The 19,144-nt window shown below is 52.5% G+C and overlaps 1 protein-coding gene across 3 annotated transcripts in view; it reads left to right on the forward strand.

Moving 5' to 3' along the window:
• Positions 1-11,067: 11,067 nt before the first annotated feature.
• The window catches only part of KIF21B (kinesin family member 21B), a gene marked incomplete at both ends in the record, with an annotated part of 48,492 nt that continues 40,415 nt past the window's right edge, over positions 11,068-19,144 (forward strand). For all 3 annotated transcript variants that reach the window (XM_080699603.1, XM_080699602.1, XM_080699604.1), the window contains one exon: positions 11,068-11,108. In XM_080699603.1, coding sequence (XP_080555729.1) covers positions 11,068-11,108 — 41 coding nt within the window. The remainder of the gene's footprint in view (positions 11,109-19,144) is intronic.

Consider the following 19,144-nt stretch of genomic DNA (forward strand, 5'->3'; position numbering starts at 1 on the left):
CTGCCCATCTTTCATCCATTTTGATCTATACAATGGCAAGTGTGTGTGTGTGTGTGTGTGTGTGTGTGTGTGTGTGTGTGTGTGTGTGTGTGTGATACTGGGGAGGCATTCTATTTCTGAACTATACCCCCAGCCCTATTTTTTTTTTATTCTTTATTTTGAAACATGGTCTTACTAAGATGCAGAGGGCCTCATTAAGAAGCTGATAGTATGACCTCCTCCAAACACCTTCCTTTGCCAGCACAAGGGACCTGCATCAGTCTGGGTGGGAGGAGATGAAGGCAGAAGGCAGGCCCAGCATCTTCCTCTGGGTTCTTTCTAACTTTGGTTATGACTTGAACTCTTTGCTCCACCCAGCTCTGACCTTCCATTTAACTTGGTCTGTATCCTCACTAGACCTTCCCAATTTGCTAATCCTCCTTGAGGCAACATGTCTCTTCTGTCTATGGGTACCAGTGTCAGGAAACACAGACACTGGGGGAGGACACAGAGGGACTTTTCAAGAGTTCTGCCACCTCAGGCCAACTCCACTGTGTAAGTCAGAGGTCTTTGAAATGCTCCTAAATCCACCACACAAGATGCAGGACACACACTGCCTGGGGCACTGGCACCCACAGCTGTCCCTTAAAACCCTCTGTCTGGCTTCATTTCTGGAGAGCTTCACCTTTGAAGTTTACCTAGCACAATCCCCCTCCCCTCCTTCCATGGTGTCTCCAGCCCCTCTGCTGTTCCCTTACTCTTTTGGTTTTGTTTTGTTTTGGTACTGGGGATTGAACCCAGAGCTACACTCTCAGCCCTTTGATTTTTTGTTTTGAACCGGTCTTGCGATCCTCCTGTCTCCAGCTCCCAAGTACTGGGATTACAAGCATGTGCACCACGGCTGGCTTTCCCTTATTGTTTTTTTTTTTGGGGGGGGGGATGGTACTGGGGGTGGAACCCAGAGGCTTTCTACCCCCGGGCTATACTCTCTCAGACCTATTTTATATTTTTAATTTGGAAACAGGGTCTCACTAAGTTGCTGAGAGCCTCACTAAGTAGCTGAGGCTGTCTTTGAACCTGTGCGATAAGTAGCTGAGGCTGTCTTTGAACCTGTGCGATCCTCCTGTCTCAGCCTCCCAAGCACGGGGATTACAAGCGTGCGCCACCACGCCTGGCTCCCTTATTGTTTTAAAGCTCATTTACTGGTAGTTGCTCTGTGGAGTCTGGCTAAGGCAAATATCTACTAAAATCCAAAGGAATGGCGCTTTGGGGGAAGGGCTGAAGACCAGCAGCTCGGAGTGGGGCTGGTGGAGAAAGGTTTGTGAATTCAATCGGAGGGAAGGGTTATAAGGACGGCAGATGAGGAAGGAGGAGGATGACTCTTCTGGGGTCCTGCTTAGGCATCCAAGGGTCCTCCTCACACCAGGTCCAGAGAGGACTCCTCCCTCCCATCCCTTCTTCCCTTGACCCCAACCCTGCGGCCCTCCAGCCTGACCACCTGCCTGCTTCTCTCTAGGGTCCCCTCGGTGCTATCTACTCCCTGCCACCGTACTCCTTTGGCAGGTGGGGTCCCTTCAGTGAGCCCACAGCCCACATGGTGCAGGGCAGGGGTCCTTCAGGTGGCCCTAGTGAAGTTCAGTTAACTTGAGCCAATCTGGAAAATAAAAGTTACTATTTATTTGTTGTACTGATGATTAAACCTAGGGACATTGTATCTCAAAGCTACACTCCTAGCTTTTTTTTTTTTGTTTTGAAACAGGGTCATACTAGGTTGCTGAGAATATTCCTAAGTTTCTGAGGCTGTCCTCGAGCCTGTCTCAGCCTCCCAAATACTGGCATTACTGGCATGTACCACCACACCCAGCTAGGTGTTTTCCTTAAACAAGTTACTTTTTTTTTTTTTTTTTTTTTTTGGTGGTGGTGGTACTGGGGGTGGAACCCAGATGCTTTTCTACCTCCAGACCACATTCCCAGACCTATTTTATACTTTATTTGGAAACAGGGTCTCACTAAATTTCAAGCCTCACTAAGTAGCTAAGGCTGGCTTTGAACCCGGGCAATCCTCCTGTCTCAGCCTCCCAAGTGCAGGGATTACAAGTGTGCGCCACCACGTCCGGCCTCTAACAAGTTACTTTTTAAAAACAGCTTTATAGCCGGGCATGCTGGCACATGCTTGTAATCCCAGAATTTGGGAGGCTGAGACAGGAGGATCGTGATTCGAGGACAGCTTCAGCTACTTAGTGAGGCCCTTGCAATTCAGTGAGACTCTGTTTCAAATAAAGAATGAAAAATAAGGCTGGGGGTATAACTCAGAGGTAGAATGCCCCTGGGTTCCATCCCCAGTATTGCAAAAACAAACAAACAAACAAACCAAAAATAGCTTTATTGCCAGGCATGGTGGCGCACTCTTGTAATCTCAGTACTTGGGAGGCTGAGACAGGAGGATCACAGATTTGAGGCCAGGAACACCCTGAGCAATTTAACAAGACCCTGTTTCAAAATTTAAAAATACAGTAGGTTCGAAGGTATAGTTCAAAGGTAGAAAACCCCTGAATTCAGTCCCTAGTAACACACACACGCTGCCCCGCCACACCAGCTTTATTGATGTATCATCAGTAGGTAGTAAGTTGCACATATTAAAAATGTACAGTTTTTTTTTACACACAGAGAACCATAACATCATAATAATAACTACATATCTGCCACCCAGAAGCTTCCCTCAGGCTTCTCTGTCGTCTTCTGCTCCCTCCCTGCCAGGCAGCCACTGATCTTCCGAGTTTTTTGTTACTGGGGATTTGAACCCAGGGATATTCTACCTCCAAGCCACATCCCCAGCCCTATTTTATTTTTTGTTTTGTAACAGGGTCTCCTAAGTTGCTCAGGGTCTTGTTAAATTGCTGAGGTTGGCTTTGAACCTGCAATCCTCCTGTCTCTGGCTCCCAAGTACTGGAATTACAGGTGTGTGTCACCACACCCAGTTTGATCTGCTTTACTTTCTTTTTTTTTTTTTTTTTTTTCTTTTTTGTGGTACTGGGGGTGGAACCCAGGGACTTTCTACCTCTGGGCTATACTCCCAGACCTATTTTATATTTTTGTTTGGAAACAGGGTCTCACTAAGTTGCTGAGAGCCTCACTAAGTAGCTGAGGCTGGCTTCGAACCTGTGTGATCCTCTTGTCTCAGCCTCCCAAGTGTGGGGATTATAAGCGTGCGCCACCATGCCCGGCTTCCTTTCTTCCTTCTTTCTCTTTCTCTCTTTCTCTTTCTTCCTTTCTTTCTTTCTTTCTCTCTTTCTTTTCTTTTCTTTTTTTTTCTTTCTTCAGTACTGGGGATTGAACCCAGGGGCATTCTACCTCAGAGTTTCATTCTAAGCCATAGTTTTTATTCCTTATTTTGAAACACGACCTCACTAATTGCACAGGGCCTTGCTAAGTAGCTGAGTCTGAAGGCGAACCTGTGATCTTCCTGTCTCAGCTTCCCAAATACTGGGATTACAAACGTGTGTCATCACCATGCCCAATTCTTTTCTTTTACTTTCTTTTTCTTTTTATTTTATTTATTTATTATTTTTTTATTTTATTTATTTTTTTGGTACTGAGGAGTGAACCCAGGGGCATTCTACCGCTCAGTTATACCCCTAGCCCTATTTTTTTTTTTTAACAGACTCTTGCCAGATTGATGAGTCTCAGTACTTTCAGTGCTTGCTGAGTCTGTCCTCAAACCTGTGATCCTCCTGTTTCAGCCTCCCAAGTACTGGAATTACAGGCCTGTGCCGCCATGCCTGATTTTTTTTCAGTACTTGTACTGCTTTATTTTTTAAATTTTGAAACAGGGTCTCATTAAGTTGCTGAGGATGGTCTCAAATCTTTTATTCTTCTGACTCAGCCTCCCAAGTACTGGGATTATAGGCATATACACTTCGCCCAGTTCCCTGATCTGCGACTCTATAGTTTATATTTTCCAGAATTTTCACATCACTGGAATTACACAACACATGCTTTTTTTGACCTGCTTGTTTCACTGAACACAGTTAATTTTGAGATTAATCCATGCTGTATTGTGTATTAATCACTCACTCCTTTTTGTTGCTAAAGAGTGTGCAATACCCCATTTCTGTATCCATTCTCTGCTGATGGACACTCAGGCTGTTTACAGCTGGGCCTATGGCGGCTGCTCTCACCAACCTATGTGAATCTGTGTGTGGACTCTTGAGTGACTGTGGAGGGTGTTCTGATCACTTCCTTAGCCTGGCAGCTGCCAAGAGACAAATCCAGCCTTTTCTCTCACTGTGATTCAGCACAAGATTCCGGCCAGCAGCTTGCTTGAGTGTGAACCCTGTTCTGCTTGTGGTGTGACCTTGCACAACTCTCACTGTCCTGGTTTGTTTGATGGGGATGATAATTGTCCCTACTTTGTAGGGGTTCTCATTAGCATTACATCACAGTGTGGATCTGAAGCGTTTACCATATGCCCAGCAGAATATTCAGAAATGGTATCTGTTAAGCTGGGCGTGGCGGCGTACACCTTTGATCCCAGTACTTGGGAGGCTGAGACAGGAGGATTGCAAGTTTGAAGACAGCTTCAGCAATTTAGCAAGGCTCTCAGCAATTTAGCAAAACCCTGTTTCAAAATAAAAAAATAAATAGTGCTGGGGGTGTAGCTCAGAGGTAGATTGAACCCTTAGGTTCAATCCCCAATACCACACACACAAAGGAAGGAGATTGAGAGAGAGAGAGAGAGAGAGAGAGAGAGAGAGAGAGAGAGAGAGAGAGAGAGAGGAAGAAGAAGAAGAAGAAGAAGAAGAAGAAGAAGAAGGAGGAGGAGGAGGAGGAGGAGGAGGAGGAGGAGGAGGAGGAAATAAATGAAGAAATGGTAGCTATTCCTGTTTTACATGTGTCTCTGAGGACATCTTTATTTTTTAATTTTTCAGTATTTATGTTATCTTACTTTTTTTTCAGTGCTGGAAACAAACTTAACCCAGGAGTACTCTATAACTAAGCTATATCCCCATCCCTTTTTGAGACAGTGTCTCTGTCAGCTGCTGAGGCTGGCCTCAAACTTGTGATCCTCCTGCCTCAGCCTCTGGAGTACCAGGGCTCTGAATTCTGGCTCTGTTCCCTTAATACCTACATCAGAGTAGGCTGGGCTCTGCCCGGTTAACATGCGACCTATCAGTTCAGTGGCTTCACACACACACACACACACACACACACACACACACACACACACACACATTTACTTCTCATTTACAATCTATGAACAACACGGTGTGAGGGTGCCCATGGCTCTTAAGGCTCCACCTACAGGTGGCAGGTCTGTTTCTGATCAAGGCAAATTACCTAGTGAGCTGACAAAGTCCAGTCCACATCTCTTGGTTAAAGTCACGTGGCCAGTCACCATCAAAGAAGCCCAAGGACCTGCCATGCTAAACAGTGCGGAAGGCAGAGAGCTGGAGATGTGTGACCAGCCCTAAACACAGCAGCACCAGCCAAGTGACCTTTACTCTTCTGCAAGATGGGGATAGGAGAGCTTACCTCGTAAATTATTATAAGGATTAGAGAAGAAGATTTACATAACATTCTTGGTCCTGCGTGGCCAGACCAAGAGTCTAGATGACCTTCCCGGAAGCCCAGCCCGAAAGGCTGAGAAGGGACATGCCAAGACTCCCTCCTGGCTCTGTGGACTTACCCTGGCTCCTGAGACCCTGCCATGGAGTGGTCAGCAGAGGATGGATGGCTTCCTGCAGATCTGCCTCCTGCACCCTGGACCTCATGCTGATGACACAGGCCAGGGAAACCTCGGGGTGTGACCTTTCTTTCCCCAACACTCACCTCTGAGACTTCCTAGCCATCTGAGGACTTTATTTATTGGTACAGGGATTGAACACAGAGGTGTTCTACCTCCAAACCATACCCCCAGCCCTTTTGAAACAGTGTCAGCCAGGTATGGTGGCACATGCTTTTAATTCCAGTACTTGAGAGACTGAGATAGGAGAATTACAGGTTTTAGGACAGCCTCAGCAAATAGTGAGACTCTCACCAACCTAGCAAAACTCTGGCTCAAAATAAAATAATAAAATAGGGCTAGGGGCATAGCTTGGAGGTAGGATGCCCCTGGGTTCAATCCACAGTATCACTCACACACAGAGAAAACAAAAAGAAAAGAAACAGTGTCTTGCTAAGTTGCTGACAGCCTCACTAAGTTGCTGAGGCTGGCCTTGAACCTGCAATTCTACTGTCTCAGCCTCCAGAGTACTGGGATAAAAGGCATACACCACCACGCCCAGCCTCTCTGGGGACTTCTTAATGACAAACCCAACCTTCTGTCTAGTTAGGAACTCTTGAAGAGGCATGGGGAATCCAAGAGAAATGTGAACGAAATTGCTATCTACATTGTGCTGGTTGACCCAGGCTCCCTCATTACAACTCATAAGAGCCCGTGATGAGCGGTGATTAGTCTCGTTCTGAAGAGCGGGAGCTGATGCTTGGCGTGGGCACATTGCTGGCCCAGGCTCTCACACCGTGAGTAGCAGAGCTGGGATGGAGTCCAGCCAGATCTCTGTGACTCAGAAGACTACGATGCAGCCTCTAGGTCTTTCGTTATTTCTTTCAATCAGACTGAACTTCGGTTAGGACTATAAACTCACTGACAGCCCGATCTCAGAGGTTTAGCTTTTGGGTCCTATTGTACCATTATGGGAGCCTCCCTGGTCTGAGAGTACAGGGATCAAGCTTTCTGTCTTATTGTTCAGCCCCTATCTAACTATACTGTGCAACTCTGGGCCTTCACCTTTTGAACCTCATTCTCTTCACCTGAAAATAAAGGGCTGGACTTGGGGGTTCCCTCCAAGTCTAGAGCTTGGTAACATTGAGAATCGCCCATACCCGCTCCTGCCTTTGACCCTAATACTGTGTTAGAAAGCACCTTAGAGTAGAAGGCTGGGTAAAGATTCCATGCTTGAGGTTACATGGAACATTAATTTAAACCCTAATCATCATTTGAAACCAAAAATAGGGTTGTTGTGTTTTATTTTGATTTTTAAAAAAGACCAATGGGGTGTTGGCAATCTGCAACAGTTTTCTCTCTCCCTTGCTATTTATAACAAACTCTGGTTTCCTCTGTGGCTAAGTCTGTCTCCTCCAATAACAGAGGAAGTGGGGCTGAGCCAGGCCTGAGCTCAGATCCCTTAATCTGTAGCCCAGTGGACCCTCTCTGGGGTTCTGAGCTGCTGGTGGGCGGAACTGGGCTCTTTCTCCAGGCAGATATTGGAGACTATGGTTGGATATCTACCAGAGGATGGGCGAAGTAAGGCCTGCTCTCCCATGAAACCAAGCATAGCTGCCAAGGTGGGGTTGGGTTAGCACCGAAGGTCCAGAACTCTTATCTCCCATTGACCCCAAAACTTGAGGTCAATGCTTGGGTAGATTTTGCCAATGCCAAAGCCCAGTACTAACCCTGGAGAAGGTACAAAGGACAAGGGCTCAGTTCAGGCCACCCTTGGAGACGTTTCTAGGGTCTACAGGTATCTTTAGGTGTTTTGATTTGTTCCTACAGGGCTGACATTGGAAGCCAGGATGTGCCTGAGAGAGATCTGGGCCAGATGGCTGCCCAGAGTCGCTGCTGGAGTATTTTAACCACGGTAGCGTGGGAGCTTCCTGACTTGGAGGGCCCCCCCCACACCTCCCCCAGGGGCCCATCTGCCCAGACGCCCACAGCTCCTGTCAGGAAAAATGATGGAGGCCCCAAGATGCTTGGGGGAAGGGCTTGGGCCAAGATCTGGGACTAAAACTCCAGTCTAACTAAGGGCTCAGGGTATGTGTGTGTGTGTGTGTGTGTGTGTGTGTGTGTGTGTGTGTGTGTTTAAGCACTGAGGGGGACATATGCCTTAGGCAGCTGATCCTGAGAAGCTCCAGGGTTAATGGAGGAAGGAAGGAAAGAAGAGTGACTGGAGGGAGATAGAGGGGTAGGAATAAGCCAAAGGGGAGTCCTGGCGGTGCTGAAGCTGGACAGAGCTTGCAGGGGCAGGGAATGTCCTAGGCATCCTGTGACCTGGCTAACCCAAATCTCCCAAGCTGTAGATAAGCCTCTTCCCTACCAATGGATTCCCACATGGCCTCTGCCCAGGTAGCTCCCTGCCTCTAGGCAGCAGACTCCAGGAGTCAGAGTCTGCTGGACACCCTGGACATGGGGCTGCCCTGCCGCTCCCTGGTGGCCCAGGAGGCAGCTACTGAGGTAGCTGAGGTAGCCAGAGTCCTGAGGTCCCTTCTCCAGGAGGCCTGACCACCAGTCCTGGCTGAACACCCTGTGGTCTGGAGGGCTGCAGAAGGGGTGGGCAGCAGCTCTGCTGGCAGTTCCCAGCAGTGAAACTGTGAGTCAGAGGGGTCACCTACTGTGGGAAGTCAGAGCAGACCTCTGCAGGCAGAAAACCAGAGTTGGGCCCCAATGAGGTCCAGAGATAGGTGGGCAGGAGAGCAGCTCTGTGAAATGCCACATTACCATCCAGCTAAGCCCCAGCTTGCTGTGCCTGCAGGAAAAGCTGGGGCCAGCCTAGTTTCCACTCCCCTGGGCATATGCTTGGAGATAAATCTGGGGAATCCAGAAGCACATGCATGAGTTCAAATCCAGACTGTGTTGCTTACCCACTGAGTAAGACTCAGTTTTCCCCAACTGCAAAAGTAAAAAAAGAATAAAGCCAGCAGGGCATGGTGGTGCATGCTTGTAATCCCAGCATTTGGGAGGCTGAGACAGAAGGATCGTGGTTCGCAGACAGCCTCATCTACTTAGGGAGGCCTTTTGCAACTGAGTAAGACCCTGTTTCAAAATGAAGAAGAGCCAGGCGTGGAGGCCCACACTTGTAATCCCAGCATTTGGGATGCTGAGACAGGAGGCTCGTGGTTCAGCTACTTAGTGAGGCCCTTTGCAACTCAGTGAGATCCTGTTTCAAAATAAAGAATAAAAAAAGTAGGGCTGGGAGTGTAACTCAGAGGTAGAATGCCCTGGGTTCCATCCCCAGTACTTGAAAAAAAAAAAAAAAAAAAAGAATAAAAAATGGGGCTGCAGTGTAGCTCAGAGGTAGAATGCCCCTGGGTTCCATCCTCAGTATGGCAAATAAATAAATAAATAAAGCCTAGCTTGCAAGGTAAGAGGATGAAATAAGAGCACGCACATAAAGCATCTTGTTTTATATGTGGTCCATAATTGTTTCTCTGCGCCTTACCTCTTATTTTGGTTGGAAGATGGGGAGAAAACGTCCAGGATCTGACTCTTCAACACTCTGCTGGCTGCTGATTGTGGGAGAGACAAATTTCACTGGTCCCAAGGAGTGCTTTCTCTGGATCCAAATGCTAGTCAAAGATGCTAGGGCATCTTTTACACCATCACCATCCTGGGGCACCACTGATAATGGGGTTCCTCCTATTTGTCGGGAGGGAGGATGGGGTGTGTTAATTTGATCTTGAAATCACCTTTGTTTTTGGTCTGACTAGGTCAAACCAAACAGTCATCGGTGGAGTGGGTGGGTGAGAAAGAAAGGAGAGGAAGATGGCACCAGCAGATGCATCCTCAGACCCTACCCGCATCCTTGCCAAAATCTGACATGGTTTCATCATCTGAGGGTGATGCAAGAGGCTTGGAGTCAGACTCCCTTTCCTCCCCTCCCCCAGGGAGCTCCATTCACATCTGGAGCTGCAGCTGGGTCCTCCTCTAGGGCCTGTCTGGGGAGGGAGCTGAGTGGAGTGAGGGGAGGGAGGGCAGCTGCTGGGGGCCCTGTGAATGGCACCAATGTTGGGAGTTGGGGGGAAGCGAGGAAGAGTCCAGCTCAGAAGGAGGGGAGGTGGACTGGAAAGGGAATTGTGACTTCACAGCTCTGGTCTCCTCCTCCACCACTGCCCTGTGCTCAAGTGTCCACGGCCCCCTCTTGTCCTTTATGTCCACCCCTCAGGCAGCTGCACTGCCCTTTTTCCTCCCACCACTTCCCAGCCACCCAGCGTCTCTGTCCAGGTGCCCCTGGAGCTGAGTGCCCCCTTTGTTCCCTCCTCTTCCTGGGGCAGCTCAGGCCTCCCACACTGACCCTCTGTCCCCACTGCCACGACAAGCAGAGTGGGAGCCAGGCCCGGTGGGGTCATCCATGGGTCATAAAGGTCAGTGGGACCGAGGTCGAGCAGTCCGGCGGATCAGTCTGGACTAGGAGCCTGGCCAGGAATCAACCAGAAGATGGACTTATGGGCTGCAGGATGGGGGCGGGAGAATTTCACTTAGACACTAGCAAGAATCCCCTTCCACAAAGGTTGACGTATTTACTGGAATAAATGCAGAAGGGAAGCTGCCCTGGCTCTTTCAAAACTACAAAACCGCTAATCGCTGTGGGATGCTTTGAAGTGCAGCGCTCTGCCTGGAAGGCCAGGGTTCTTACCCACGCTTAGCCACTAATTCGCTGTGTGACCTTGGGTAGTTCCCCTCTTTGCGTGTTTCCTCGAGTGTGAAAAAAAAAAAAAAGGTCCCATTGACGCTGAGGTCCTGCGACTCTGAGGGTCAGAGCTTCGGTGTGGCCAGCTTCTCCGCCCGCCCCAGCCCCCACGCCTCCAGCTCCTCCAGCCCCCAGCACCCCAGTGGAGGCGAGCCAAGAGGTCCCTTTAAAGGCGCAAGTCCCGCCCCTGCTGCCCGTTCTGGTTATCGATTGGTGGCTCCGGCGAGGGGCGGGGCCCGGCGCGGCTCGGCGGGCCTCGGGGGCGGGTCCTGGGCCGGTTCGGCCCCCGCCCCCTTTGTTCGCGCTGCGGCGGGAGGTGGCGGCCGGGGTGGGAGGTGTGTGCGCGCGTGTGCCGCGCGGTGGGGAGCGGCGGGTCGCGCCGCCGGCTGTCAGGAGCTCCGCGCCCCGCCCGATGGCGCGAGGAGGCGCGCGGGATCAGCCCCGGGGGTCCGGCCGCCGGTGACCCCCTCTGCAGTCGCCCGCGAGCATGTCACCCCCAGCCTCCGCGGCAGCCGTCGCCAGCAGCGCCCGCGCCCCCGCCTCCTGCAGCCGCAGCCGCTGCCCTGGGCATTGGCCCCCGGACCCCCGCCCCTGATCCACGCCCAGACCCCAGCGTCAGAAGACCATGGCTGGCCAGGGGGACTGCTGCGTCAAGGTGGCGGTCAGGTAGGGGCCGACGGCGGGGAAGAGGCGCGTGCGCGGAGGGGCCCGGGCTTTGTCCTGCGTGGGCTGGGGGCCGGGGGCGCAGACCCCGCTCGAGCTGGAACCCGCACCCCGGGAGGAGGGGCCGGGCTGGAGGGCGCCGCGCGCTGGCCCGGCTGCCGCAGGGAGCGGTGGCCCGGAGGACTGCTGGAAGGTGGCTTTGTTTGGGTGGTAATTTCGGGTCCCTCTTGGGAGCCCTTAATGATCAGAAAATCGAATAAACAAGGAAATCCGGTATTTCACACCCAGCCCTGGCCCAGGCCGGAGCGTCTGTGTATTTCCTCTTCGCCCCCCCACGAGGCTGCTGTCTCATACCGGGATGTTGGAGGGGAAATTTTTTTCTCTTCATCTACCCCAGTCCGCTAGTTATGTGCTTTTGGTCCAGCCAGCCAAGGCAGGCAGCCCAGAGCTCATCTGCAGACAGAGATGAGTTGTGAGACCTACGTAAGGGCTGGGAGGGTACCTTGGCCTTCTTGGGGGAGCCGTTGGCTTTTGGAGAGAAAGAACCCTGTGGGGTCCTGACCCAAGAGATGGGTGGAGGGAAGGAAGAGCTGTAGCCTCTGAGAGGGCTGGAGGGTGTGAGGCCCTTCCTTGGGTACCAGGAGGGCTGTTTAGATTTACCTGGGGCTTCATTCCTTGAAGTGATCTGAAGAAATCAGGCGGGTAGAGGGCATGGCTAGCGGTTTCTACTGGGAGGGGTGCACAGAGGTACAGGGGCAGGAAATGCTGCAAAGTTGAGCCATCTGTGTTCTTTGTGCTGGGTGGAGATGTTTTATACCACCTCTCCCAGCCTTTATATGAGGGCTTTCTCTTTGACAAAGGTTATATTGGGAGAGTACAGATGGAACTGGTCACCAAGACAGTGATGGGGAGCTGCACATCCATCCCTGCCACCGCCTTTATGATGGGGTTGGGGAATAGTCCAGGTTTAGGGTGGGTCCCTGAGTCAGGTCTCCAGATCCCCAGGGTCAGAAATGACCCAGATTCCAGGGGTCCTGGGAAGTTGCTTCTAGACAGGGTCAGAGATGGCAATAGAAAAGCTTCCCGGGTCCTGCCCCAGGGCAGCCACCTGGCCAGCCCTTTGCAGCCTAGAGAGGATGCTCTGGAGATTGAGGCCCCACACCCCGGCACTCAGCATCACTTCGATACAGCCTTCCTGGCTCCAAACAGCCTGAGACAAAGAGGAGCCCCGCAGGTGCCTGGTGGGCTGGCTGGGGCGGGGCCAGGCTGTCACTGGGGCTGACATTGCAGCGGGAGCCCTTGGAGGTCGAGGGAGGGAGGTGCACGGGTGGGGGGTGGGAGTGAGAAATGTAAATATGGCATCTGCAGCAGATGGGGAGAGTCCGAGCACCATAAAAGGAAAATGAAGCTCCAACCCCCACCCGGTGTGAACCAGGGCTTGGAAGGAAGGGGCTTGGGGTGCTCCTCAATGGGGCTTTCCTTTAGACTCCATCTTGCAGGAGAAAGCTAAACAAAGGCCTTCTACTTCTCTTCAGGATCCCCAGCCTGGGCTGGGGTGCTGTAAGGTGTGAGGCTCCGAGAGGGGGACCCTCAAGGGATGGCACCATGGGGGAGGGGAGAATACTAGCACCACCAGAGCTCTCGGGTCCCCTTTTCCACAGAGAAGGGATTGCTCCGTATACCCAGTTCTGCAGGGTGAGCTTCCCGTCAGATTGTCCAAAGTGGGGTTCAGGTGCTCCCACACCTTGCCTGCAGTTGCTGATCTGGATGGAAGGATGGGCATGGGGGATGGGGATCTGAGGAGCTGGCTTTCAGGGGCTCCTGGAAGGTGCACCAGGCTCCTGTGGCAGGAGCGCCCAGCCCGGCACACGCCAGACCTCAATGGGCAGCCGGCCGTGGAAGGCCGACAATGCCTGGACCAAACCCAGTTTCTAATCAGAGAGCTGAGGGCAGGGCTGTGCTAGGGCCAGAGTGGGAGGTGCAGCAGATGGTACCAGTGACGTACTATAGGGGGCTTCTGTTTGCCTTGGGGCTCCTTCTACCTCCCCTCCGCAGAAACCACTTATTCCACCTAAAGGATGGGGTGTGGGGCTGGTGTTGAGCAGAGCATTTATGGGAAGGATTGAAGATTCAGGGCTGCCTAGAACTACCCTATCCCAACCCCAGGGTTCGCTACTTCCTGCTAGGTTCAGCTGTCTTTCTGACTTCCTGGAAGTCCTTTTTTTGTCCCTAACTGAAGCACTTTCTGAATTCCTGTGAGAGTAGCTCGTAGTGAGCCCTGGAGGCCAGCTCTTTGGACAGGAAGGCCAAGATTGAGACAGACTCTGTCGTGTGTGTGTGTGTGTGTGTGTGTGTGTGTGTGTGTGTGTGCGCGCGCGCGCGCGCGCACGCCTGCAGGTGAAATTCCAGGCCTGGGGCTCTTGGCCTTTAATCTGGGATGAGGATGAAGTTGAGCCAGAGGAAACTGGCAGGACCTGGGGCCCCAGGTGAGTGCTGGGCCCTCAAAGCCCCACCCGTGGCCTCTCCAGCTAGGTGGAACCTGGCTCACTGCTCTGGGTAGTTCAGCTTTGTCCTGAGATACCAGTCCCTCTGGCCTGCCCTGTGATCCCTTTATCCATTAATCCTCTTGTCCTATAAGGACTCTCAGCTTCCTGGGCTGGCCTCTGACTGGCCTTTACCTGGGCATGGGGGAGGAGGATGTGCAACTAAGCTAGAGAGAAGTGAGGCCGAGCTAGACCCGCTTCAGACTACAGAAATACAGACCTGACAAAAGGCGGGGGGCGGGGGGGGGACCTCTAAGAAATGCAAGTTGGCAAAGTTGAAATTGGGGAAGGAAGCCAGGTCACATGGGGAGTTTATTTAAGCCCCTTTCAAGCCCCCAGCTCTAGTCTCAGCCATGACGGCCTAGCCCCCTCCCCCTATCTCTGCTTGGCTTCTCTGAGCTTCCTTCCTTTAGTAGGCTGGGGAGGGGGAGGGGCCTTGGCCAGTAGCACATCCATCCTGGAGACCACAGGGTTGAGCCTGGTAGGCAGGGGATTAAGCGGAGCACCAGCTAGGGACCCAAGGGACCTGCCCGCTGCTCATTGGGTTCTCGAGCTGCAATAATTTCCCTAGTCCCAGGCTACTCAGAAATCTTGGTCAATGATTCTAAATTTTGAATCAAGAACATTGTAGGATTGGGAGAGAATGCAGGTGACCCGTGAAACTGTGTGGGGGTGGGTATGTAGGTGCCTTCAGGGTCCCAGAGCCAGTCAGAGCCAATCCACGCCAACCATGTCCTATGTTGTCTGGTTTACAGACCTGGGAGACAGGACCTCATGTGGGCTGTGCGGAGACCTGAGACTCTTGGTGGGAGCCTCTTGCTGCAGAAATAGGATTATGTCATCCTAAGGAAGTGGAGTGTAGTAACCACGGGCCCCGGAAACTTCTCCCTCCACTACCCAGCCAGCCAGCTTGACCGGATCTCAGCTTTTGAAAACCTCATAGTGCAAACTGGGGTGGAGCCCGCCCGGCTAAGGGACCGAGGTGACCCGCCTGGCCCTCTAGTACTTCCAGCTCAGGGAGCAAAGGGCAGGGCTGGAGCCCGAGGCAGTTCAACTGCTGGATGGATCCTGGGGCCCCTCCCCTCTTTGCCCTTCTGAGCCTCAGTTTACCCACTGGAGAATGGGAGCACCCGCTTTGTTCTGATTTGTTCATCGATGCAGAGCAGTAGTTGGGAAGAAGCAGAAGGTGTATAATCCTTGGGGGCAACATCAGAACACAGGTGGATCCTGAGGAGTGTGAAAAAAAAGTCTGAAAAGTAAGGCCTAACTGAAGCGCGCCCTAGGAAGTGTCTCTAGTGTAAGCAGTAGTGAGCTATTTGGTAAGATGAATTCACCTATTGATTTTTTTCACGCGGAAAGCATGCTGACTTAGGAAGGGCGACTCAGCTGGGAAGTGGCTAAGCACTATGAGTTACTGAACACATACTCTGTGCCGGGCACTGTGCCTGCATATCCCCTTCAATCCACCAAGGAACCGATGCTGCCCTGTCTGCAGATGAGTGAACACAGCGGCAGGTGGAGGTGGATGGATCTGAACTCAGGGCCCTCTTCCTCTGCAAGTTCTTCCTCCTCAGGCTGCTTGAACCAGCCTCTAGCCCAGCTGCTGACTGGCTAAGGGCTCTGAGCCTCTCTGCTCCGTTTCTTCAAATTTATCATTACCCGCGCTGTGCTGTGCAGATGTGCAGCAAGGGGTGAGGGTGTCTGGATTTGCTTTATGGAGTTGCCTGGTGCAGGGTTGCCTGTCACCTCTGTGGTCCCATTTTCTAAACCTCTGCTGTTCCCTTTGATATTTAGGGAGCTTTTGCCTTCTCTGGGGTGTGTGTGTGTGTGTGTGTGTGTGTGTGTGTGTGTGTGTGTGTGTGTGATGGATTGAGCCCATGGGTAGTCTACCTCCAAGCTACACCCCCAGCCCATTTTATTTTTATTTGTTTTTTTGTTGTTGTTGCTGCTGTTGTTTTGCTGTACTGGGGATGGAACCCAGGGGCATTCTACCTCCAAGCCACACCCCCTAGCCCTATTTTTTATCTTTATTTTGAAACAGGTTCTGAGTTGCAAAGGGCCTCACTAAGTAGTAGCTGAAGCTGTCCTCGAACTGCCATCCTCCTGTCTCAGCCTCCTAAATGCTAGGATTACAAGCATGCGCCACCACGCCTGGCTCTTTATTTGGAAACAGGGTCTCACCAAATTGCTGAGAGCCTCACCAAGTTTCTGAGGCTGCAATTTGAACCTGCAATCCTTCTGTCTCAGCCTCCCAAGTACTGGTATTACTGACATGCACTACCACACCTGGCTCTGTTGGGTTTTTTTGTTTAGCTTTTTTTTGTGTGTATGTAGTACTAGGGATAGAACTCAAGGGTATCTGTCTCTGGGCTATGCCCCCAGTCCTATTTTAGTTTTTATTTGGAAACAGAGTCTCACTAAGTTTCTGAGAGCCTCACTAAGTTAAGGCTGGTCTTGAACCTGTGATACTCCTTTCTCAGCCTCCTAAGTACTAGGATTACGGGCACGCCACCACACTACACTCCTCTTCTCTCTTCTTAGATCCCTGCACAGTCTCCAGCCTGGCTTCTGGGGCAGACAAGTCTCCTCACCCCCCTGCCCCCCATCTCCTGCCCAGTCACAGATCAGACCCAGGCATCCTGGGTCTCCCAGCTTCTCATTGGCCCTCTGGGCAGCCTTGCTGTTGAGGCATAAGGAAGGATGCACCTCCTCCTGCCCCTCCCCCTCAGAACAGCTGGAGGGAGCCATGACAGGCCTGGGAGCAGAGCTGGGGCTGCAGGCCTAGGCCTAGATATCTACTCCTCCATCCTAATGAGAGGGGGAGGGGCGGTGAGGCCTGGGGCCAGGTGGCTGCTGCAGTCTCTGCAGTGCTTGGAGGATTCCCTCTCACTTCCATGCTGTTCTAGGGCATGGAAAGGAGGGCCTGCCCTGGTCCCTGAGCCCAGATGCCCAGTCCCCATGCCTCTGTTCCTTCTTGGAAGGCGGTGGAAGCTGCCTGCACTTTCTGTAGGCTGGCTGGCCCTGCGGGAGGTGAGTGAGGATGCACTCTTCCCCATGGGGAGCCTGCTGTATGGGGTGTGGACAGGGCCCCTGTGTGGGGGAGAGGCTCCTACCGCCCACCCTCTACAGCCAGCCAGCCAGTCAGCTGTCTGTTTCTCTGCATTCCTCAGCAGGGGAGGGTCCCCAGGGCCCAGTCCCCACCGAGCTGTCCCCCACCAGATGCAGATGCCGTCACAGCTCTGAGCACTGAAGATCCCAGTCTCCTGGGAGGTCATGGGAAGCGCCCGCCAGATGCCCCGCGATGGGGGTGGGACCGCGGGAGCACCGAGTGGCACTTCCCCCAGCTGGGTTGGCCCTTCCCAGGCCCCGGGAGGGAGGAGGCTGACGGGCTCAGGAAGCTCCCGGTGCTGATCACAGCCTGGGGTCCTTCCGGCTCAGCTCAGCTTGGCTCAGAGCTGGGACCGCCCCCTCCTCTCAGCCTCTCCGCATCCCACTCCCAGGCTGCAGAAATCTCACCCAGCCCTCTTGCCGTCTCCTCTGCGGTGCCTGGCTCCAGCCTTTCTGGGTGTACCCCTGGTGTCCTGGAGGGCCATGAACCAAAAGGCTCTCTCCAAACTGCCCCACACCAGGCACTGCTCCCTAGCACTGACCTCAAGGTCAGTGGCCAGGACTCTGGATGAACTGAAAGAGTAAGGCAAGGACATTCCCTAAGGAGGAAGTGGGGTCAGAGTCCTGAACCCCGTGTTGGGTTGACACTCCAAGACTTCCTGTATCTTTCCTTGGAGTGTCTCTCCCCACTCTCAGGAGAGTGTTCAGGGGCAGAAGCCAGGCAGAGAGGGTTAACAGACCTCTCTCTCGCTGGGCCTGCCAGGGCCTCCTAAACCCATGTCCTTTGACCCCACAGTACAAAGCCTTCTTGTTTGGGGGTTCAGCTCCAGCCCCAGTCTTTCCCTGAGGGCAGCTGCAGGAGGGCTGGGTTAGGGGCAAGTCTGGGAGGCAGGGAGGGTCCAGTGGGAGGGCAGAAAGACCTCTGTCCCCAGTAGTGCTGGGCTCTCCCCCCACCTTGCCACCCAGCTACAGGGGCTCTAGGCTTCTCCTGACACCCTGATTGAAAGGAGACTGGCTGGCCCCTGTGGGAAGATGCCTCCTTTGGACTAAGTCAGCTAAGAGACCCCTGGTGTCTGGGAGCCAGACTCCCCTGAGAGAGCAGGGATTTTGCTTCCAGTCGCCTTCCCTAGAGCTGGCAGGCTGCCATGGGAGGAGGAGGGTGCGGAGGAAGAGGAGGAGGCGGAGGAGATGCCCATTAAAGTGGGGGTGTAGACATCTCTGTTGCAGAGGAACACTGCCTTTCTCTGGCAGGGCCTCATGCCTTCCCAGGTCCCAGGCCTCAGCTTCCTAACTATAAAATGAGGAAAATGCTTTCCCAACAGACAGCTCCTGGCATTGCTGGCAGCGGTCCATGGGATCAGCTTGGGAGATTCTTGGGGGGAGGAGGACCATTCTTTTCCTTTGGTCTGACCTCTCTCGGGCCTTGGTGCAGAGTTGCTTGGGGGAAGCTGCAGGATTGGGCCAAGGCAGGATTGGTTTGAATTTCATCTCCACCATTACAAATTGTGTGACACCAGGCTTGTTCATTTCAACCTTCTGAGCCTCAATAAATGGGCCACAGATCCTTTGCTTCCTAGGGTTGTCACAGCACGTTACTGGTGTTCCTGTGCAGAAATGAGCTGGGCACCTAAGTTCTCAAAAGAAAGTAGATACTGTCCTGATCAGATGAGGCCCGGGAGGCAGCGTGTGCTTAGAGAAAGAAATTCCACAGACTCTTCCAGGCTAGCCTTTCCAGGGTTTAACAATCCTTGCAGGCAGGAAGTTCTTTCTGCTAGCTTATCTAAATCCCTCCTGCTGTGGCTAAGTTCCCTTTTGATCTTGCTCTGTCACTCAGAGGAAGACCTACTCCCTGGCTGGTTACTACACAGCAAAGTGACTGTGCTGCAGTAGGCAAATCGAAAGATCATGGGGCTTCTCTTTATATCTCTCCCCTACCTTCACCCTCAGACAGACACACACACACACACACACACACACACACACACACACACACACACCTTCCACCATGGAGAATAGAACTCTTGTCCCCATTCTGCCTCTGCCAGCGTTTGGAGGCTGCTGTGCTAATTCAGGGCTGGGCACAGAGGGGAGTGAGTGGAATCGAGCCAGCATTGCTTTTCATCAGACAGTGTGATGAGCTTCCTGGCTTTGTGGTCCCTCCCTGGGGCTGCCTCATCAGCCTTTAGGGGCTCCTTTTTAGAATTCCAGAAAGGCATTGGAGATCGAAGAAAAGAACAGCTATGCTTTTAGGCCCTTGGAGCTTTTTCTGGAGGTTCTAGTCATGATGGTTATTTCAGTCATTTAGGGTTGAGTCTAGTCCAGGTCTCCAGTTCTGAAAGTCTTTGAGGGAGGGCCTGGGGAGAGGGTGTCCCTCAGCCTGGAGGTCCC

The sequence above is a fragment of the Muscardinus avellanarius genome (assembly GCF_963383645.1).
Source record: "Muscardinus avellanarius genome assembly, chromosome: 7".
Lineage (NCBI taxonomy): Eukaryota > Metazoa > Chordata > Mammalia > Rodentia > Gliridae > Muscardinus > Muscardinus avellanarius.